Below are 23544 nucleotides of genomic sequence, written 5' to 3'. Positions count from 1 at the left end.
AATACCCAGTAGTGCAATTGCTGGATCGTATGGTAGCTCTATTTTCAACTGTTTGAGGAACCTCCATACTGTTTTCCAGAGGGATTGCACCAGCTTGGATTCCCACCAACAGGTAGGAGGGTTCCCCTTTCTCCACATCCCCGCCAACATCTGACGTTTCCTGACTATAGCACTAATTCTTGCTTCTGCCTCATTTATCCTAGCAGTTAGCGCCCCCATTTTTGATTGCACCTCATTAATAGCCTTTTTGATTTCAACTTGGTTAGATTTTAGTTCTTTTATTTCTCCCGAAAGGGTTTCTCTAATAACTTCCATGTTTTTTTCAAGCCCAGCTAGTATCTTTTTTTTATTATTTTTTATTTTTTTAATTTTTTTATTGTTATGTTAATCACCATAAATTACATCATTAGTTTTTGATGCAGTGTTCCATGATTCATTGTTTGTTCATAACACCCAGTGCTCCATGCAGAACGTGCCCTCCTCAATACCCATCACCAGGCTAACCCATCCCCCTACCCTCCTCCCCTCTAGAACCCTCAGTTTGTTTTTCAGAGTCCATCATCTCTCATGGTTCGTCTCCCCCTCTGACTTACTCCCCTTCACCAGCTAGTATCTTTTAAATCATCGTTCTGAACTCTAGTTCTGACATCGTACAAATGTCCATACTGAGTGGGTCCCTGAGAGTTGGTACTGCCTCTTGTTCTTTTTGTTGAGGTGATTTTTTCCATCTTGTCATTTTTTCCAGAGGAGAATAGATGAGTGAGAGAACAAAATGCTAACAGGGTAACAATGACCCCAGAAAATATACTCTAAACAAATCAGCAAAGACCTGAAACCGGGGGAAAAGAAAGGGAAAGAAAAAGAAAAAGAAAAAGATAAAAACAAACAAAAACAGAACAAACCAAAACAAAAAAAAAAAACAGAATATGATCAAATATGATCAGGCTGGTACATAGATCGGTGCCACACACTAGATTTTGGGTGTATTTTGGTCTGTTAGAAGAAAGTGCCTCCCAAAATTTTAAAGAAAGAAAAACTTATGTATGTACAAAAATAAGGGTTAATACGATGAAGGGACAGAATATGAATGTAAAGATGAAAATTTTTAAAAATTTTATAAAAGGAATTGATAAGATAAGAAGTTGTTTGAAAAAAGAAAGAAGAGGATTTAAAAAAAAAGAAAAATAAAGGAGAGAATGTGATCAGGCAGGAGACTAGAACAAAGCCATACACTAGAGGTTTAGGTATATTTTGATCTGTTAGAAGAAACTGTATCCCAAAATTTTAAAGAGAGAACTATATATATATATATATATATATATATATGCCAAAAATAAGGGTAACTTCTATGAAGGGATAGAATATGACTCTAAAAATGAAAAATAAAATTTTTTTTAAAAAAGGGATTGATAAGATGTTGGCTGAAAAAAGGGAAAAGAAAAATTAAAAAAAAGACAGTTAAAAAAAATTAACTTTGAAAGACTAAAGAATCACGGTAAAAAAGCCATGAATTCTATGTGCAGTATTCCCCTACCTCTGGAGTTCTGCCGTTCTCATTGACCGATAAACTTAGTCTTGGCTGGCTGCTCTTGCTGATCTTCTGGGGGAGGGGCCTGTTGCCATGGTTCCTAAATGTCTTTGCCGGAGGCGGAATTGCCCTGCCCTTGCCGACCCGGTTCAGTAATCTGCTCGGGTTTGCTCTCGGGAGCTTTTGTTCCCTGCAAGCTTTCCCTACAGCTTTGGAGGACCACGGTGAAAATGGTGGCCTCCCAATCTCTGCCCAGAGCAGCCGAGACCTCGGGGCCCCGCTCCTCAGTGCACCCCCAGAGAAAAGCAGTCACTCCCGTCTCCCCGGTCTCTGGCCGCACTCCGTGCCCACCTGGCCTGTGACCGAGCATTTCTATCTCTGGCACCCGACTCAGTGTGGAGTCTCCAAACCCAGCAGATCCCTGCGGTGCGCTCCCACGCTACTCCTCCCGGGGGAGGAAGGGGAGTCTCCCCGGATCTGCCACTTGTTGGGTCCCTGCTGGAGGGGCAGTGGCCCAACTGTGCCATGGATCATGATTTATGGCAAACCCGAGCTGAGAGCCCACGCCTCAGCTCCGTCTCTGCAACCAGCTGCCCTGCTCAGATACCTGGGAGCTCTGCCGCACTCAGGCACCCCCGGTCTTTCTCTGACCCCGAGGGTCCTGAGACCACACCATCCCAGAGAGGGTTCCACCCCCGACTTAGCCACTGGAGCAACATCCCTCAGCAGAGCCAACTTCTGAAAGTTACAATTTTGTGCTCCACAGCTCTATCACTTGCCAGAAGTGGCTGCCAAAGGCCCCCTCCCCTGCCATCTATCCTCCCAAATATCACTTCGGATTCACTTCTCTGCACATCCTACCTTCCAGAAAGTGGTCGCTTTTCTGTTCAGAGAGTTGTTGATATTCTTTTCTTCGATCTCCTGTTGAGTTCGTAGGTTTTCAGAATGGTTTGATCCCTATCCAGCTGAATTCCTGGAACCAGACGAAATCCAGGTCTCCTACTCCTCCGCCATCTTGCTCCAAGATTCGGTAGTTTACATTTTTAAGAGTTGTTTGTTTGCCCTCAGTCTTGTTAAAAAGGAGACAACAGACCCAAAATGGAGTTACTTGTGCTAAGCCCACATCGCCAAACTGAAACCAATATGTAATCTAACTGCAATTTCAACCTTCTCTCGAATGTAATTTTAACTGGTTAGTCTGGAATTTCCTGGTCAGCACTAGTGAGGTAATCCCTTAATAGACCCCTTTTCTCCCCCAAAGGAAGGTGACTTTGCCCAAAATAATCCTTTTCCTTATTTATGACTTCCTTGTGCCATCCTCTCTCTGCCTTTAAAAACCTTTCCTTTTCTGTAGCTCTTTGGGGCTCCTTCCTATCTAAGTGGATGCTGCCTGATTCATCAATCGTTCAATAAAGCCATGGAGATCTTTAAGATTTACTTGGTTGAATTTTTATTTAACAGTCTGATCTCCCAGGGTCAGGACATCTGGACCCAAATTACCCAAATTAATTTTCATGGTTTACTTAATATTTTAAAAGCACATTCTGAAAATCAGTAATTAAACCTTCTTGCTTTCTGAATTTTTTTCTCTGACCCGTCTGTGAATTTGTCTAAACTAAAATTCATTTAGATTCCTTAAATGGTGGTATTAATTAGGATCTAAAGCATGGAGCAGCTGTAGTAAGAAGTATTGGAATGACTTGTGAAAATAGCATGTGAGTGTGTGTGGAAAGGCAGAAGAGAGAAAGAAAAGTTAGTATATATTTAGAGGTAGAGAAGTAGAATTATACCTTTCTATAGATGTTTTGGGATTCTATTCTCCCCATGAATTCTCACCTCAACGACTAGGGTCAAAGGGCTAGGAGCTAACCCAAATAAATAATTGGGCCTCCCTTAGAGATTGGTTGTGCACCAAGGCAGAGAAAGCTGATTGTATAGTGATATTTGAGTTAATCTATGTGGTTTGCTAGGTGATCAGAGCCTGGAAGTACCGGTTCTAACATGGTCTCCAGAATATTGAGGCAACTGAATCATTTGATATGAGCCCCTTTGGATTGCTTATGGGCAATTTGGCAATTCAAAACAGCTACTGTTTCATAGGAGAGAACAAATGAGGGCAATGTGAAAGTTTTAAGAAGGATGTGTCATGTTTCACCATAGAGATTTGGGGTTTTCTAAGTCTGAAATTGCAAGATTACAAAGTGAAACTAGCAGGGGGTCTAAATGCTCTTGAGTTCTTAAGTTATTCAACTGGAAAAACAAAAATTTAAACCCTTACATTTAACATTTGAAATGTTTAAGAGTCCAATTTAGTATAAATGAATTCTTTTAACAGACATTTATTGAGCACCTACTGCGTTTTTTTGAATTGGCAATGGAAACCTAGACTTTTTTTTAAAGCCCAAGAACTCCAATTTGGCAAATATTTGAGGATTTGTTGTTTTTTTTTTTTAAGATTTTTATTTATTTATTTTTGCAGGATAGAGAAAGCATGCACATGTGCACATCAGCGGGGGGTGGGAGGGTAGAGGGAGAAGCAGACTCCCTGATGAGCAGGGAGCCCAATGCAGGACTCGGACTCGATCCCAGGACCTTGGGATCATAACCTGAGCAGAAGGCAGACACTTAACCAACTGAGCCACCTAGGCACCTGAGGATATATTCTTGTAAACCATCTGGCCATAGAGCCATGAAATAGTATTTCTAGTGGTTAATATATCAAAAATTGTATACTGTTCTTTTATGACATCAACTTATCTCTATATCATGCCTTAATTTTCCTGTATTTTATGTTTTATTTATTTTTTTTAAGATTTTATTTATCTATTTGACAGAGAGAGACAGTGAGAGCAGGAACACAGCAGGGGGAGTGGGAGAGGGAGAAGCAGGCTTCCCGCTGAGTGGGGAGCCCGATGTGGGACTCGATCCCAGGACCCTGGGATCATGACCTGAGCCGAAGGCAGACGCTTAACAACTGAGCCACCCAGGCGCCCTGTATTTTATGTTTTAATAATAATAAGAGAAATCAGCTGCATTCAATTTTAAAATCTTACTTTTTTTCCTTCGTGTTGTTAAGGAGCGACGCAAATTTGGTCCCTTAGGATGGAATATTCCCTATGAATTCAATTCTGCTGACTTTGCAGCCAGTGTCCAGTTCATTCAGAATCACCTTGATGAATGTGATATTAAAAAAGTGAGTGAAATTGTTATTTTTTTCCCATTTTTATTGCTTTCCTCAAATCAAGGTTCTACAGACATTTTCAGTCTATAATACACAGTTGAACCCCCTGAGGTTCCCCCTACCTCCCCGAAAAGGGACTGCTCATTCTAATCCATTGTTCACTGGTCCAGCCATTTCCCCTCACTCCCCTACTGCCCCTAGGAGTGCGTTTGGACCCTAATCTCAGATTTGTGTTGCCCCCTCTCGTCTCTGTCCCGGGCACATACAGCAGAGACAGACCACAAATGATGCAACTCATTGTGTGCAGAAACTCCACAACCTTCCTCATATCCCACCTAACTGCCCCCAGTGCACTTCAAGAGAATGTACACCTTAAATCAGACTTTTCTTCCAGCATCTCATTGATGCCTCTTCAGAAGTGAAAATGTTATCTTAGCCCACACAAGAGTTCTTTCTCAGGTTTAGTCACATCTTAACAGATGTTTAAACTTACACAAATAGATGGCAATAATTTCTAATAATAGTCACTGATCATTGTCCAGCATTTCACAGTTCTCAAAGTGCTCATGCATGAAGGATCTCACTTGAAACTTCCCAATTCTGTGAGGTCGGCACAGAGGGCATTACTGTTATCCCCGTTTTACTGGTGAGGTAATGGACAAAAGAGAATAAAGGACTTCCTCCAGGTCACAGACCTAAGAACACAAGCCAGTTGTCCCTCCACATGTGTTAAAAAGGGTTGGAAATCCGTTTTCTCTATGATCTAGAGCAAGTTCATGAGCCTCTTAGAGCCTGTTTCCTCATCTACAAAGCGGTCTTGGTTTCTGTAAAGAATAAGTGAATTAGCATTTGTGAAAGCACAGTATATGGTGCACAATAAGAACTCAGTAAATTCTGGTTTCCTACTGTCTCCCCTTCTCTTCTTTCTCATAGTAGATCTTGAAGCTAATTATAGATACTGGAGTATCAGTATGGTGATGGTAAGCCATGATGAATTTTTATGTGGGCCGCTGGAGGATCTAGAAACCATTATTTTTCCTTGAAGTTACAAAGGGATATTAAATTGAGTATGACAGCTTGATGAAAAATTACATTTTATGGGTTCATACTCTGTTATTATTTATCATTTTGTATATACAAATAATAGTTAACCTTGAAATAGATGTTTTGAAAGGCAGTAGAGCTGATGAATCAAAATTTAGCCAAGAGAAAGTAAATTAAAAAAAAAATCAAGCATTCTTACTTTTCCTACCCCAAATGTATTGAGTAAAAAAAAAAAAACAAAAAACTATTAATATCTGTAATGTATTGCTAGGATAAGATTGCTATGGAAATTAATAAATACTTTGATTTAGTTATAGCTCACAGAATGAGACAGCAAAGGATTGCATTGTAGAAAAATGCTGTGAATGAATAATTTTCTGGTTGTTCTCATACTGATTCAGAAAATATACAACTAAGAAAGCATATTAAACCATTGATTACTTGATTTTTTTCCCACTTTCTTCACTAAACATGACTTTTTTCTAACAGCTTGGCATTACTATAATGAGTGTTATAGATGATTACATCCACAGAGTGAAAAAAATAGTCTTCCCCCCACATTTTAAATGATCAGTGAGTAATATATTCACTTGATATTTAGTATTGTAGATTTTTCTTTGGTGACCAAACCCTGGCAGTTTCAGTCATGTAATAGCAAAAGAGCTACTAAGAGAAGATTATGAGTCATTTTAAATGTGATCTAGTTTGTGCTTCCTTTTTGAGACGTTTTCTCCAGGGAAAGACCTGAAATGTTCAGAGTTTCTTGTTTGGATTGACAATGAATAATCTTTTGTATTTTTAATAAAGGGTGTATCATGGAGTACTGTTCGGTACATGATTGGAGAAGTTCAATATGGAGGCCGAGTGACAGATGACTTTGATAAACGTCTACTTAATTGCTTTGCTAGAGTAAGTCAATTTACAGAAAAAGCTTGGGACACATTTCATTGCATTTTCATTTTAAACAAGAATATTTGTTTGTTTGTAAATCAGTGAGCCAAACTTAAGGGGGAAGAAACCCAGAGAGCATAACTGCTGAAAAGAAACAGCCAACAAAGCCCAAACCCAAACCAAAGCCAAAGCCAAACCAATTAGCTATCTTACTTGTGGTCCAGAACACAATAGACATCAACTTTCAGTGGTCTGTAAATTTTCCCCTGTATAAATGAATTGCTTATTTTCAGGGTCTCTCCACACTGCCCCTCTTCCATGAAAACATGACAATTTATTTGCTACTTCCTCTGAATGCAAGTCTCACGAAGATTTCAAACCCCCAAATAAGTGACTGGAGAATTAAGCATAATTCGAGTATTCTCATCTTTTCCATTAGGACAACTGAAAATTGGTGGACTGTTCATTTTTCCCTCTGTGCCCAGTAAAATCTACATACATCACATCGGCAAACATTTTCTAGAGAAAATTATTCCTTAGCAATTACACTGTTCATGTCAGTGATAAATTGTATAAATATATGTACCAGGCTCAAGCTCTTCTTAAAAGTTTTACATGTTAAAGAAGCAATATACATTACCTAAGTGGAAAAATCAGATTTATGAGTATTTTATGGTTATTTGAATTCTTTGTAGTAGGATCTATATTGGTAATTCTCTGTTTCAATGATTTTTTTTTTTTTCGCCCCTAACAAAAACAGCAAAGCATAAACTTTGGGGGTATTTTGGTAAATTGGAGGTTGACCAGGAATCTGATTTTTCTTTCAATCCTTATTTATTTTTGCAAGTTTTTCTTAATGCCATATGTGGAGAAAGGTGGATGGTGATAAGTGTTGTGTGGAGGTGGGAGCCTGGCTGCTGGAGATTAAGTCAGTACACACCTCCTAGAAAGCAACTGGGCAAAACTTACTGAAATTAAGTATTCTAGGTAGACACATCACAGAACATTTCTAGAAAAAGTCCACAAATGGACATATACAATAATGTTTATGGCAATATGTATGTGGAGCTGAAGGTAACCATCATAGGTTGGGCTGCCTGTGGATTCCCCTTCCCCAGGGTACGACCTTGGTTGAGGCAGGCTCCCTTCTGCCAGGTCAGTACCTTGGGAGGGACAATGTGATGAGCCCTAGGTAGCCAATCCTCCAGACAGCTGAGGAAGTGAGTGCCTGGGTCCTGAAGAAGGAACTGGTGGTGCATTGCAACATCCCCTACAAATGCCTAAGAATCCTAAGAAGTAGGGAATGAGCACAATGGAATACTATTGCTCACCCTTCTAGGGTACAATCTGGTGGCATTTAGTCATATCAAGTGCGTGATACTTTCTGAACCAGACTCCCTGAATATATGTCCCAGAGAAATTCGCAAATTGTGGAGATCAGGACTGAATGGGGAAAAACAAAAATAAAAGGGGCCTAAACTCTGGGCACCTGGATGGCTCAGTTGGTCTGACCCTTGATTTTAGCTCAGGTCATGATCTCAGGGTTGTGAGACTGAGCCCCACACTGGGCTCCGTGCTGAGCGTGGAACCTGCTTAAGATTCTCTCTCTCCCTCTCCCTCTGCCCCTCCCCACTGCTTGCTCTCTCTCAAAAAAAGGGGGGCCTAGACTCATGAGAATGATAAAATAAAGAAATATGGTAAACTCACCTCTATATCTGAGGTTTAAAGGAATAAGAAGATGTCTTGTATACTGTGTGGTAGAATAATTGCAAAAGTACCAAAAAGTGGAGTTTCCGTACTCGAGATTCTGAGAAGTGGTTAGATTTTCCATATATTGTACAGCTACTACCAGCAGAATGCTGGTGGTGAAAGATGAGGGGGTCAAGAATCACTCCTAGTTTTGACTTAAACAACTGGGTAGAGAATAGGACTATTTACAGAAGAGAAGGGCTACAGAAGGAATGAGTTTTATTGGCTGGGGCCAGAAATTAGAAGTTCTGTTCTGATCATGTAACTTTTGAAATGCCCACTAGACACCCAAATGGAGTTGTATAACACTGAAGTTCCCTAAAGGCAGGGACTTTGCCTGATTACATCACTGCCAGATTCCCAGCATGCAGAGCAGAACCTAGAACATACTACAGGCTCAATAAATATTTGTTGAATAAGAGAATGAAGGAAGGTAAACAAGGCAGTTGGATTTACAGGTCTGGAGCTCAGGAGAGAGGTCAGGGCTAGAGAAAAAGTGTTGGAATTTGTCAGCATATGGATAGCATTTGAAGTCAAGATAATGGATGAGAGCATCATCTAAGAAGAAAGTGTAGAGAAAGAAAACAAGCTAAAGACAAGGCTTTGAGTATTTTAATGTATCAGGAAAGAAGAAATGGTCAACTGAGAGAGGTCAAGGAAGATGAGGAAAGGGACTTTACCTGTACTTAGTATTTGCCTGATAAATCTTTAAAAAACATAACCTACTTTTAAGAAATATTAAATATACAGAAAAATGTATAAAACATAAATATATAGTTTACTAAGTCTCTTCAAATAGACATAGAATATTTCCAGCTCCCCCAAAGACTCACGCATGTCCCTTCTCCATCACAAACCCCCATTCCCTCAAGGTAGCCACAATTCTGACTTATACAAACTGTTTCTTTCTCACTATACTTTTACCATCTAAGTAAGTACTCCTTATTAACATAGTTCAGTTTTGCCTGTTTTTGAACTTCATATAAATGGAACCATAGAGTATGTTTTCATTTTGGTGTCTGGCTTCTTTTTCTCAATATGGTATTTTGAGATTCATCCATGTTGTGTGTATTCTACTCATTATCCTTTCCTGTGTTGGGTTCCATTGTATTGTATTGGTGGAAATTAGGATTGTTTCCATTTGGAGCTATTAGAGATAATGCATCTGGGGACAGTCTTGTACAAGGTTCTTGGAGCACATGAATATGCCTTTCCAATAGGAGCGGAATTGCTAGGTTATAAGGTTTGCATACTTTCCATTTTAGTCAGTCACATCAACCTGGTTTCCAAAGTGTTGTTCCAAGAATACATCCATAAATGTTAGCCATTCTGGTGGATATATAATGGTATCTCACTCTGGTTTTAATTTTTATTTCTCTGAATGCTAATGGACTTGAGCACCCTCACATGTTGATTCACTGTTTTAGTTTTCTCCTTTGTGACTTGCTTGTACATTCTTGCTTCTATTTCTCTTAAGTTATGCATCTTTTAAAATATTGATTTACAGGAGCTTTTTGCATATTCTGGATGTAATTTCTTTGTTGATTATGTGGTTGCAAATTTCTTTTCCCACTCTGAGCCTTACCTCTTCACTCTTGTATTAGTCTTTTAATGATTAGAAATACTTAATTTCAGTATACCTGGTATATATTTTTCTATTCCTTTTATTTCAACTTTTCTGTGTCATTATGTTTCAGATTTATCTCTTATAAACAACAAATAGCTGGAATTTTTAGTATCTACTCTGAAGTTCTCTGTATTTTAATAAGCAAATTAATCATTTTATTGCTATGATTACTGCTATGTTTTGACTTATTCTTCCATCTTATTTTGTGGGTTTCATTAGCCATACCTTTTTTGGCCTTTTTTTCTTCTTTCCTGCTTTAAAAAAATTTTTTTTTTATATTTCTGTATTGGTGAAATCTAACTCTACATTTTAGGCTTTACCTTCGAGCCCTTCTGACTTGTATCTTCCATATTACCGCTGTGGAGCATTTTGGCTCTTCCTCATTTTTATTCCCATCCCTGTTACTTATTAAGATAATTTTACAACCAGTGCTGATTTAGATTTACCAGTATGTGTACTGGCTCTCAGAAGGAGGGCAGCCCATTCCTTATGATGGGGGAAGCCTAGGAAATCTATGGGTGGCAGAAGCAGGGAGGATTGGTGGGGGAAGATGGGGTTGTTTTCTTCTAATTGTATCTATGCTCAGAGTGAAATAAGAAGCATCATCAGCTAAGGGGATGCAAGTCATCAGCTGAGGGGAGGGGATGGCAAGTTTGGGACATTTGAAGAAAGGGGAAGAGATGTGAAATAGTTGCCTTGGAGAGTGGGAAAGGGAAATATGTGATGCTAATACATACACTCGGCCTCCCCCATTAGATTGTAAGGCCATTAAAATAAGAAACAGGTCATCTAAGTCTCTGTGTCCTTTCTAGCACCTAGGATACACTCAGTACATGTCTGTTGATGATAATAAACGTAATTTAATCTCAGCAGATTGAGTTTTATGTGCCTGGAGTCATATTCATCTAAGAGTAGACTGTATTGAATTTTTACTGACCCCAGAGCACAACCTGAAAATCAGGTATACTTTTTTTTTTAACAACACTTTATATTAGCTTAAAAAAATTGCTTAGACTTTTTCTAAGAAGTAGAGTTCAAGGAGAGTCCTGATTAACCAACTCCCTTAGTTGGTTTGTCTTTGTTTTATTGAAATTGCCTTACTTAAAGGTGGCAGGAACACCTTCAGTTTGCTGGCAAAATGAAGGGGATTTCTAAGAGACCTCTTTGCCATCCACATCAGAACCAAATGGGTTCTCTGGATCTCAGCTCAAAGCTGCTTGTGGGCAAAGGGAGGGAGAGGAAGAGAGCCTGTTGCTCAAACTGTGGCACCTTCAAGACCTCCAGGTGGACAGTTCCTGCCTCTGACCTGAATCTTCCCCCTCTTCTACTTCTCTATTCCCACCCTATACTGCCCCCCGACCCCTATACTCAGGGCAATAGAAGAGCTGTCAGCAGACCCCAACCCCCTCTCAGAAGGCTACAATTCTCCATCCTTTGGGCCTGGGCTCCACCTGGGGGAAGCCCATCTGGGATTTAATCACTGCTCTAAATGAAAAGTTCATCCTACTATTTTCCATTCTTTTGCCCCGGGCAGCTTTTCCACCCCTCATTCCCTGCCCCCCCCCCAAGCCCCCACTTCTTTCTCTCTGTCTCTCTCTCTCTCCTGGCTTCCCTTAGAATTGCTCCACCTTCAATGGCTCCAGCTCTCTGAGCACTGGGCAGCCCCGCCCCTTACTCCCACCGAATGTACACTTCATCCTGCACTCCCTTCAGCCTCCTGTCTCATCTGTTCCTTCCCCTCGCCTGTTCCAGATGTCCCCTCAATAACTAGAGAGGTGAGTGTGGGTCTCTGGCTGTAAGGACATGGGGTTACCAGGAATCTCTACTGAAGAAGGCTGCAGAAAGCACCATAGGGCCCACATGCTGCCTTCCCCTATCTCAGTCTCTGCTTCTTCAGTCCTACCTTCTGACCTGCTGACCTAACCTCCTTGTGGCCACTTTACCCTGACCATGCTACTCAGAGGGAGGCTCGGTTTTTAACTGTCTATCAGTGCCTTCAAGTTGGACCCTCTGTCTCTATATGACTTTCAATCTGGGGCTTATCTTTGTTTTTATTTTTTATTAACATATAATGTATTATTTGTTTCAGGAGTACAAGTCTGTGATTCATCTGTCTTACACAATTCACAGTGCTCACCATAGCACATACCCTCCCCAATGTCCATCATCCAGCCACCCCATCCCTCCTACCCCCCTCCACTCCAGCAACCCTCAGTTTGTTTCCTGAGATTAAGAGTCTCTTATGGTTTGTCTCTCTCTCTGGTTTCATCTTGTTTCATTTTTCCTTCCCTTCCCCTATGATCCTCTGCCTTGTTTCTCAAATTCCTCATATCAGTGAGATCATATAATAATTGTCTTTCTCTGATTGACTTATTTCGCTTAGCATAATACCTTCTAGTTCCATCCACATCCTTGCAAATGGCAAGATTTTGGGTTTTTTGATGGCTGCATAATATTCCATTGTATGTATCTACCACATCTTCTTTATCCAGTCATCTGTTGATGGACATCTAGGCTCTTTCCATAGTGTGGCTATTTTGGATATTGCTGCTATAAACATTGGGGTACATGTGCCCCTTTGGATCACTACATTTATATCTTTGGGGTAAATACCCAGTAGTGCAGTTGCTGGGTTGTAGCGTAGCTCTATTCTCAACTTTTTGAGAAACCTCCATACTGTTTTCCAGAGTGCCTGCACCAGCTTGCATTCCCACCAACAGTGTAGGAGGGTTCGCCTTACTCTGCATTCTCGCCAACATCTGTTGTTTCCTGACTTGTTAATTTTAGCCATTCTGACTGGTGTGAGGTGGTATCTCATTGACGTTTTGATTTGGATTTCCCTGATGCCGAGTGATGTTGAGCAACATGTGTCTGTTGGCCATTTGGATGTCTTCTTTGGAAAAATGTCTGTTCATGTCTTCTGCCCATTTCTTGACTGGATTATTTGTTCTTTGGGTGTTGAGTTTGATAAGTTCTTTATAGATTTTGGATACTAGCCCTTTATCTGATATGTCATTTGCAAATATCTTCTCCCATTCTGCCGGTTGTCTTTTGGTTTTGTTGACTGTTTTCTTTGCTGTGCAAAAGTTTTTTATCTTGATGAAGTCCCAATAGTTCATTTTTGCTTCCCTTGCCTTTGGTGATGTTTCTTGAAAGAAGTTGCTGTGGCTGAGGTCGAAGAGGTTGCTGCCTGTGTTCTCCTCTAGAATTTTGATGGATTCCTGTCTCACATTTAGGTCTTTCATCCATTTTGAGTCTATTTTTGTGTGTGGTGTAAGGAAATAGTCCAGTTTCATTCTTCTGCATGTGGCTGTCCAATTTTCCCAACACCATTTGTTGAAGAGACTGTCTTTTTTCCATTGGACATTGTTTCCTGCTTTGTTGAAGATTAGTTGACCATAGAGTTGAGGGTCCATTTCTGAGCTCTCTATTCTGTTCCGTTGATCTATGTGTCTGTTTTTGTGCCAGTACCATACCATACTGTCTTGATGATGACAGCTTTGTAATAAAGCTTGAAGTCCAGCATTGTGATGCCACCAGCTTTGGTTTTCTTTTCAACATTTCTCTGGCTATTCGGGGTCTTTTCTGGTTCCATATAAATTTTTGAATTATTTGCTCCATTTCTTTGAAAAAAGTTGACAGTGTTTTGATAGGGATTGCATTAAATGTGTAGATTGCTCTAGGTAGCATAGAGATTTTCACAATGTTTATTCTTCCAATCCATGAGCATGGAACGTTTTTCCATTTTTTTGTGCCTTCCTCAATTTCTTTCATGAATATTATATAGTTTTCTGAGTACGAATTCTTTGCCTCTTTGGTTAGACTTATTCCTAGGTATCTTATGGTCTTGGGTGCAATTGCAAATGGGATCGACTCCTTTATTTCTGTTTCTTCTGTCTTGTTGGTGTATAGAAATGCAACTAATTTCTTTGCATTGATTTTATATCCTTGGGGCTTATCTTTGAACCCCTGTTTGTTTTCTCTGTTCTCAACATCTTATGGTGTGTCTCCTCTCAAACCAACAATTGTAGAACTTTATTTATTGTCCTTGGAGGATGACTGCTTATCTTTGTAAGGTACCTTCTAGAGTCTCCCGAAGTCCTTCCATGTTGATTTCTTATTCCTTATGTTGACTGTCCCCCAAAATGTCCTCCAAATTTGCTGATACTCAGCTGTGTGTGTGTGTTTGTGACTCCAGCTCTTTGTGGGTAGATTAATAAAGTGATAGAAAAACAGGAAGAAACTTCATGTTGCTTTTATAGATTTATGTCATTGGTACTGGAGAACTCAGTGTGGTCAGTGTTGTGGCCTTCTCCTCCCTGGTTATCCACATCACTAAAACCATAACCTTTCTAATTAATGACCATGATCATAGCACTGTTCTCTTTAATAACTTTGAACTGTTTCTCATTTCTTAAATCAACGCCAGTCATCACCTGGACTTATTTATCCTAGATTTCACCACCTCCTCACCCTGCCTCACATTTTTGCATCAGTTCCTCTATGCCTTTGCTGGTGTGGTCTCCCCAGTCACTGGGGAGTTCCCCTGTCGAAATCCTATCCTTCAAGGCTTATCTCTAAGATCACTTCCCAGATAAAGCCTTACCTGACATCCCGCTGGCTATTCCCTCTTCCTGCTTTAAGCCTCCTTGTGTTTTGCTTATTTTTATTTCCTTTGGCTCTTACCTTAGTGGACTTTGCACTATGGTTTATTATGTAATTGACTTATCCCTCCAGTGGGTCACAAGCTCCTTAGAGGAAAGAATGGTGTGTGACTCACCTTTGCCTTCTATTTCAGTTCTCAGCTCCGTGCCTTGTGCACAGGAGTTAACTAGGATAGAACTGGGGGGGAGGGGCAGGGTGGCAGAGGGAAGGGGGTCTAGAAGAGAAAACCAGCACACAGGACATTTCAGAGTGATCACTGGACCTAAAAAGAGCTGGAAGAAGGATATGGAAGGAAGATGCTAGAGAAAGTGTAACCTACTGAAGTAAAGCACAATCCCCATCTCTTTTCACATTGAGTCCTCCGAGGGATTCAGACATCCTTCCTGCTGAGAAAATTGCTCTGTTAGACACTGAAGTCATTGCCTCAAATCTGGCTCATAGGCATTCAGCATTCTTTTTTTTTTCCTCCTCAGAATAAGTCTATTCACACCAAGTGTGTATTTGTTCTCTTGCTTTTACATTACAGATAATCAATTCATATGGAATGAGAAAAAGATGTCTTCAGGCAAACAATAAGACAGTTGGATACATTTGCTTCTTGTGGCCAGGGACATAACTTAATTAACAGAGGGAGCTCTCCAGCTTGGGATGGGAGGGGAGACAATTGTTAAGTTTTCCTGGCCTTGAGTGGTGCAGGGTGCTGCTGTGAGCCACCCTGAGCACAGCACATTCCCCGGCATGAACCCTGTTTTGGGGGCAAAGGGAGGCCATGGAAATGCCCAGATCCTCTCTCCTGTGTATGGTTATGGCCTCCTCTCTGCAGTGTGTTCTCATTCGCCTTCAAAAGTGGGATGGGGGATCGTGAGTTTAGTGGAGCAAAGAGAGTGTGCTTGCAAGGCTGGCTCTCTTGTCACTGTTAGCAAGCTTCTTCTTTGGTGTTCAAGAGAGGCTCAGGCTTCACCGTTTTTGTGTCATGTGGCCTTTCTTTTTTCTTTGTATTGTGCTAATTATTTCTATCCGTGGTTTTCTTAAGATCCTTTCAAACTCAATATAAAAATCTATTAAAATGGAAATAAGGTGACCCTTCCTTCCTTATAGTTTTCATTTAGATGTTCATCACTTTTATTTCTTCTTTTTTCTCTCCTGCATAGGTGTGGTTCAGTGAGAAGATGTTTGAACCATCATTCTGTTTTTATACTGGATATAAAATCCCCTTGTGCAAAACCCTGGATCAGTATTTTGAGTACATCCAGTCACTGCCATCCCTAGATAACCCTGAAGTCTTTGGGCTACACCCTAATGCTGATATCACGTAAGTTCCTGGCATTTTTTAATTTTAAGGGATCATTTGTAACTCAGCCTGGCAAAGGCTGTGCATTTCATTTTCTCTTAATTTCTTTCCTTTCCCTTCTTTTTATTTTGCTGTGAAAAATAATGTCACTTCCTGTCTCCCAATTACAACTTTGTCATAACTTGGCCATCTCTCCCCACACTAAATCCTGTTGCTCCAGAGTTTATGACAATGTTTAAGCTCTAATTTATGCATTGATTATTTCTCGTCTGTCATGTTGTAAAACCAGCTGATGTTATTGGTATTGATGCTTTCTACTGATAAGACAATAGTCTCCCAGCTCCTTGCCTCTTACCTTAAAAAAAAAAATCCATTAAAAATAATGGTCATAAACAGAGTCCAAAGGGGCCAGGAGGATAGAGAGAAGAGGATGAGGAATTGTGTTTTTGCTTGATCCTCTCTCTTGTGGCCCCTGTGCCCTTACTTGCTCAGTTGCTTCCTTCTGTCTCTAACAGAGACATGGTGCCCATGGTGGGCATAGAGCCTGGAGGAAAGGCTCTTTCAGCTCAATGTGAGGCCCCTGCTCTGGTCACTGAGCTAAGAGATGGTAAGTGAAGAGACAAGAAATACATCCAAATCCCAAGTCCCTTCTCAGACCCATCCTTTGAATGAGGGAACCTGAAAACAAGGCTATCCAGTTCCACCGAGAGGGCACCAAGAAGCCCCAGCTGAGATTCTCCTGTGGATGGTCATTGCCTCTGGCCCATTGAGGAAAGACCAGGGAGTTCATGTCTAGAAGAGTGGCTTCGGGGGATGGAAGAGACCAAGATACCTCTGGCAGATTCTAAGCTGTGACAACCTATTGAGAAGGAATGGGATGTTCCTCTCTCCTAGTCACTCATCTGCCACTGCAATTTTAACAACTCTGCAAAGGGGCAGGGACATTTCTCACCTTCTGCTTCTCTGCCCTTGCCCAGCATCCATGGAGTCCCAGAGAGCTCCCCCTGCATTGTCTCTCTCTCCCTGAACCTACATACACTTCACCCCTCGTGTGAGGCTTGGCCTCCTGGCCTCTTGGTCACCCGTACTGATTCTAACTTGTCCAAATCCTCTGATCTCTCCCATGTTGCTCTTCATCTTCAAAGACGTGGGCATGACCCAGAAGAGCCATGAATGGCTAACGCTCTTTTCAGACCCCATGATGGAACCATGATGGCTCTGGTGGTTATATGAATAGGCCATCGTAAGTTAGCTGGAGACAGGAAAGAAGTGAAGAAATAAAAAGATTCCTCAGGGATCCATTTGGAATCAACTCAAACATTATCTCAAAGAAAGAACACAGAGAAATAGTTTTGCTTTAGCTGAAACTCTAAAAATCTGAGGTAGACCATGTCACTCCTCTGTTTGGAAGCCTCCTAAGTTTCCCATCTCACTCCAAGTCAAGGTCAAAGGCAGACAGTGACCTACAGGTGAACTGCAAGGGCCACAAGACCACCTGCCCCCACCTCTTGGCCTGGTCTCCTCTGCCCTCGCCCCCACTCACTGCCCAGCTCCAGCTCCCATGAGCTTCCTGTTACTCAGGCCAGATGGCTCCCCCATGGGATATTTGCACCTCCCAGAACATCCCCCCCCTCCCCCAGATATCATTGTAAAGACCAGATACCACCTTTTCTGGTCTTTACTTAAACATTACCTTTTCAATGATGTCTTCCCTCACTGCCCTATTTAAAAATTGCAGACCACTCCCCAGCCCTCACCCCAGATTCCATCCTTCTTGCTTGCTCCTTTCTTTAGATTGTATCACCAACTGGCTTACTCTGTATTTACTTACTTATTTGCTATCATCTTTCTACCAATTAAACATAAGCACCATCGTGTCTGAAACTTATGTCTATTTTTCCTGCTACTGTATCTCCAAGCGCTACATGGTGCCAGATGCTCAGGGACTACTCATTGAATGTGCCAGTGATACTAAATTCTTCTGGATTATGAAGAATCTAATTAATGGGGATGGTCTATAGAAACAGCTCATGAGTCCATGTGGGTGGGCAGAAAAATGGCCAATGTTTTAAAGCAGTTATACATTAGTAATTGAAGCAGCTCACATATGAGGGCGCTGAACTTTGATTTCATCCTTGGCAAGAGCCCAAGGAGTCATGACAGCTGGTTCCTGGAGAATTGGATCCCGTTGGGCACTATAGGATTCTGCTGAGGAATGCGAAAAGCAGGGTTGAACTCATCTCATCCTGTATGACCAAAGCAGTTTTGGTCATCAGCTCTCAAGAAAGATAAACCAGAACTAGAAAAGGCGCAGAGAAGTACAACTAAAATGTAACCCAGATGGGAGGCAGTGTTGAGACAAACTATTTTTTTCCCCTTGACTCTTTATTTTGAACTATTATAAACCCTCCAAAATGTACAGGGAACACCATATACCCTTCACCCAGAGTCATCAGTTGTTAACATCTTGTACCATTTGCCTTTTCTCTTTCTGTATTTTTATCTTTGTATATTTATAGATCTATAGTTATATCCATGTGTAACTGCATCTATTTCTCTCTGTCTCTCTGTCTCTCTCTGTCTCTGTGTGTGTGTGTGTGTGTGTGTGATTATAGCCCCTCTCAATGGCTAGAGCTAGGAAATAAGTACTTTTTAAAATGTCATGAGCTAATACTAATAGCTCCAATTTGAAAGGTATATGTCATGTCTCTTCCTTGTCATCCCTCATTTTGATATTGATATCTCCTTTCTCCCATGGTAAGAGCTCTGGTTCTCAGTAAGTTCAATATTTACTCATTTGCTCTGAATCACTCCACTGATACCACTACCAACAACAAATATATTAAGTAGAGGTCAAGATTTCTTTGCAGTTCTTTTCATCCCTAGAATATATCCCACTGAGGTTGTACAGAGTACTATATTCAAAAGTCACTCAGATTGTTTTTTCTTCGTCGTTATGCTATCAATTGATGGATAGGTGCGTTCATTTATTTCTATTCATATTACATTTAATTTTTGTCCATCTCTGTTGATTGTCTTAAACACGATGGACATGGCTTGAAAATCACGACTAGATAACAAGGTATTCTCACATCCTTCCAGCCCATTTCCCTTTTCCTTTATGGGCAACCAAATGTATTAGTTTCTGGGTTATCGTCCCTGTTTTTTTTAATTTTTAAAAAATTTACAGAGAGAGAGAGAGAGCATGCACATGAGCGGGGGTGGGAGAGAGAAAGAGGTAGAGGGAGAGAGAGAATCTTCAAGCAGACTGCCCGCAGAGCACAGAGCCCGACGCAGGACTTAATCCCACGACACTGAGGTCATGACCTGAGCTGAAACCAAGAGTCAGATGCTCAACTGACTGAGCCACCCAGGTGCCCCTTCCCTGTTTCTTTTTGCTAAAATATAAATACATATATATTTTTACCTTTCTTTTTCTTACATAAAGTTGCCATACTATATATATAATTTTGTGTCTTGTCTTTTCCAATTAAAAATGTATCCTGTGGGACACCTTGGTGGCTCAGTTGGTTAAGCATCCAACTCTTGATTTTGGCTCATATCATGACCTCAGAGTTGTGAGATCGAGCCCTGAGTTGGGCTCCTTGCTGGGTGTGGGGTCTGCTTAAGATTTTCTCTCTTTCCCCCTCTGCTTCTCCCCCTGCTTGCGTGCACGCTCTCTCTCTCTAAAAAATAAATAAACAAAATCTTAAAAATATATATATCCTGTAATCACTCCATATGTTCCCATGTCTTCCTCACAATTTTTTTTTAGAGCTGCATGCTTCTCCATTGTTAATATGTATCATAGTTTATCATCCGTTCTACTATGGGTGGGCATTTAGATTGTTTCCAATATTTTGATATCCCAAATAATTCCTCAATTAATGATCTCATGGTTATGGTTTCCCATGTTGTTGGAGATGTATTTTCAGGGTAAATAGCTGTGGGTGGTGTTACTAGATCAGGAATTAGTGAATATTGCCAAGTTCCCTTCCACAGGGCTGTGCTACTTTGCATTCTCCACAACAATGGGATGAGGCCCTTCCTTCACAGCCTCATCAACAGAGTATTGGTGAAGCATTTGAATTTTCACCAATATGACAAGTGAGAAATGGTATCTCAGCATAGTTTTAATTTGTTTTCTCTTATTTTGAGTGAAATTGAGTACATTTCCTTACATTTGGGGGCTGTTTGGACTAAGACCATCTTGGAGACCCTATGGATAAATCCAAATGCAGATTGATGCAGGCCAAGATCAGGGGTGATGAGGGGATGGAGAGGGTAGAGTGAAGCTGTAGGCAGGTCCCAAAGGGGACCAGTGGGACTTAGTGAGTATAAAGCAATGGCTGAGAATCTTATGTAGTTTTCATCCATTTGTTGCTGCTACCTAAGGGGTAGAGAGCACAGCAAGCCTTCTGTGTCTTTTGGCATCTCTCTTCACCACTCTGTCCAAAGGCTTCTCTGGCATCACTGGCCGGCATGCTATAGATGCCACAGCTATCTTTTCCCAAAATATAGTGTCAGGATCTTGCATTCTCTCATCACACCGAGTGAAAGTGCTAGAAGTCTGTTTCCAATCTGCTAGACAACTAGCTGGCCTGTAGGACCTGTGACCCTCCTCATCTGATCTCTTGATACTTAACTTCCCACCTGGTCTGTCCTTGGGTCTTCCCTGCCCACTCCTGCTCTCCTCCTCCCAGGGACCTTGGTCCATTTTTGGTTCCTGCTCAGGCAGTAGGCTGTTTTGTGCAGCTCTGCATTTGGTCATTTTGTCCTCTTGACTCTGTCTGGTATTTCTGATGACTGGAATCCTAGGCATTCGATCCCGCCTTCCTGGAGGGCTGTGCTCTAACCCCTCGCTGTTTCCCCACCTGCCACCAGGAGGCAGTAAGCAATAGCAGATGAAGCTTCTCAGCTAAAACCTACCCCTGGTCCCCTCCCAACAAGACCCTCCCATTCCAGCAAGAGGTGACTCTCCCAAGTTCTGTGTGAGATGAAAGAAGGAATGAAAGCTTCCCCTGACATTTCTGGTCTGGAAGCTAGGATGATGGTGGAGTTTGGAACAGAAGTGCATTTGAGGGGGAGTTGCAGGGTCCTGTTTGGGTGTGTTGAATTGGGAAAGACAGAGGGATTTATCTGAGTTGTGAGAGAAACATGGGCTGGAGCCCAGGTGAGATGTTTCAATATTTGTACAGAGATAACACTTGAAGCCATGAGAAAGGGTAGACTCTCTAAGATACAGTCAGAAATCTGTGTGAATGTCCCCAGCTAGAAGAATCCTTATTAATTTATCTGATGTGCACCCTATTCGATAGCACTCTTCCAGATAGTTTCCTGGGCTGTAATTGGGCCATGGTGGAGAACTCTATGTCCCTGCTTCTAGAATCTGCACTCTGAAGTTAGCATCCATAAATTTGAGAGGAGAGGGAGATTTGCAAAAGGGGATCATGAGTCTTCCTCTTTCTTAAGAATGCACAATCCCTGAAAAGGTGGTAGGGGTGGAAAATACCGCTGAATAAATGCTTTAAAATAAGTAAAATCTTTCCCAAGAGCTTAGATACCTTGGCGACAGAAACCATAAAAATGCATAGTTTATTCACATTTTATTATCTAGATTTATAAGGTACCAAGGACTCTGCAAATGCAACTATCTCGATGTCAAAAACAGTTATTTATTTTCACTCTTTTTCTCATTAACCGTTATGCATATTTTCTACCTTCTGAAATTTATCAAATGTCCTATTACAACTTTTATATTCATTTCTATGCAGGATGAATTTAATTGTATTCCTTTTAGTATTAGCTGAAATTTGAGTTTCAGATTTTTATTAAAAATTTGTTCTCGTTATTTCACGTGCAAAGAAGTATATAAATCTAGGCTGATTTGGATGTGATAGTGCACTAGTATCTCATTAGATGGTTAATTGTTTATTTAGAGACAGTTCTGTTTTTCATTTGTGTTGCATTTTTATTACCCGTGACCTTGACTCTACCACCCAACAGAGGTGACCTGGACAAGCTGCCCCAAACCAGCAAGCTACAAGAGCAATATGAGCTTCTTCCCATATTTACTCCAAAGAGAAATTTTTCTTCTGGAAGTAACTTAGGACCAAAGCTCATGGAGTATTATAGTACTTGTTCTTCATCTCAGGGCACTTATGGGGACTGTTTTCCTGAAAGTCTGCAAGGCTTTTGAGGCATAAAGAGATATTCGCAGTTCTCCATAATAGCTAGCTAACCAGGCTTCTGCCTTTCCTGTCTTTGCAAACATACAATCACATGGTGGATAAAGAAATGTGAGTTGTATAGCCCTGGCATTCTGCACCTAATAAAATGTATGGCGGGGAGGTGATCTGGAGAGCTTGTGCAGGTCTATACAAAATGGGTTCGCTTTTCAGGGCTTCTTCCCCACATTCATGTCCTGAGGATTATTTTCAGATCACCTCATAAAAAAATAAAATCACCCGCAAGAAAATGATTTCCTAGGTGAGACCTAGCAGTAGTAGCATGTCCATTGGCCCCTCTCTGGAGCAGTGGTGCATGCAGCTAGCCCTGGCCAACAACAGAATGGTCATGTCTGCAGCAGTGTGCATGGTTGGCACCCAGCCCCTGGTGCAGAGCGTGTTTCCAGAGAGGCAGTGAGCTGGAGGTGAGCCAAGAGCCCCTGAGAGTCCCAGACATGGGATCTTTCCCCTTTTTTATTTGTAGTTAGAACAGGTAGGAAGAAGGAACTCTGATTTTCTTTGTATGACTGGAAACTTACTGTGGTCTTCTTTTCTTTAACCTTTAAAGATCTGTGCTTAAATATCATAATAAAAGCAGCTTTTCTTTACCCTCAGATGATGTCTTTCGGATTCTCCTGTGTTTTGAGGAGCACATAAATTTACATATATATATTTCCCTTTGTATGGGGAAATGTGCCAGGAACTAGGTAAATAGTAATAATAGTAATTTACTCTACTTTTAGCATAAGAAGAAATGAATAATTAAACTTTCATGCCCTTTAAATATTGGAGAATCGCTCTCCTTTATATTTGAGGTTCAATAAAATTCAAGCCAACTGGCCTGAATTCAACACACATGTATTGAGAACTTACTTTCTAGCCAACTCAGGATACAGAGATTAGGAAGAGGCAATCCTTGCCCTTGAAGTTCATCATGTATTAGGGAAAATAACTGAATGACAGATAGTTATGTAATACAGTGTGACAGACTCTAAAGTCAGGCTTATATAGAACACTCTCACACACACACACACACACACACACACACACACACACACACACACACACACACTGCTATGAGAACAAATAGGAAGGAGCAATAAATTCCAGTTTAGGGACTGAAGTAAGCTAGTGAGAGAGGCCACCTCTGAGCTGTGTCTTCATGGATGTGCAGGAGTTCTCAGGTGAGAAACGGAGTAGGGAGGGAGGGACTGCAGCACTGGAGGACAGTCAAGGAAAGAGGAAGATAATGAGCAGTAAGTATGTATACGTATATTGAGTCACCACGTTGTACACCTTAAATATATACAACTGAAAAAAAATTAAAAATAAAATGCTTTG

General features: G+C 41.0%; 1 protein-coding gene across 6 annotated transcripts in view; it reads left to right on the top strand.

The window, feature by feature from the left end:
• The window catches only part of DNAH8 (dynein axonemal heavy chain 8), a 417769-nt gene that overhangs the window by 352805 nt on the left and 41420 nt on the right, over positions 1-23544 (top strand). For 5 of the 6 annotated variants that reach the window (XM_027603620.2, XM_027603615.2, XM_027603616.2 and 2 more), the window contains 3 exons: positions 4605-4721; positions 6561-6662; positions 15837-15997. In XM_027603620.2, coding sequence (XP_027459421.2) covers positions 4605-4721; positions 6561-6662; positions 15837-15997 — 380 coding nt within the window. The remainder of the gene's footprint in view (positions 1-4604; positions 4722-6560; positions 6663-15836; positions 15998-23544) is intronic. The other variant, XM_027603619.2, reaches the window with a different exon arrangement.

This window comes from Zalophus californianus, chromosome 7, assembly GCF_009762305.2.
Source record: "Zalophus californianus isolate mZalCal1 chromosome 7, mZalCal1.pri.v2, whole genome shotgun sequence".
Classification (NCBI taxonomy): Eukaryota; Metazoa; Chordata; class Mammalia; order Carnivora; family Otariidae; genus Zalophus; species Zalophus californianus.
Note: the sequence above shows the minus strand (reverse complement) of the source record. Positions and strands in the feature narration are given on the sequence as shown.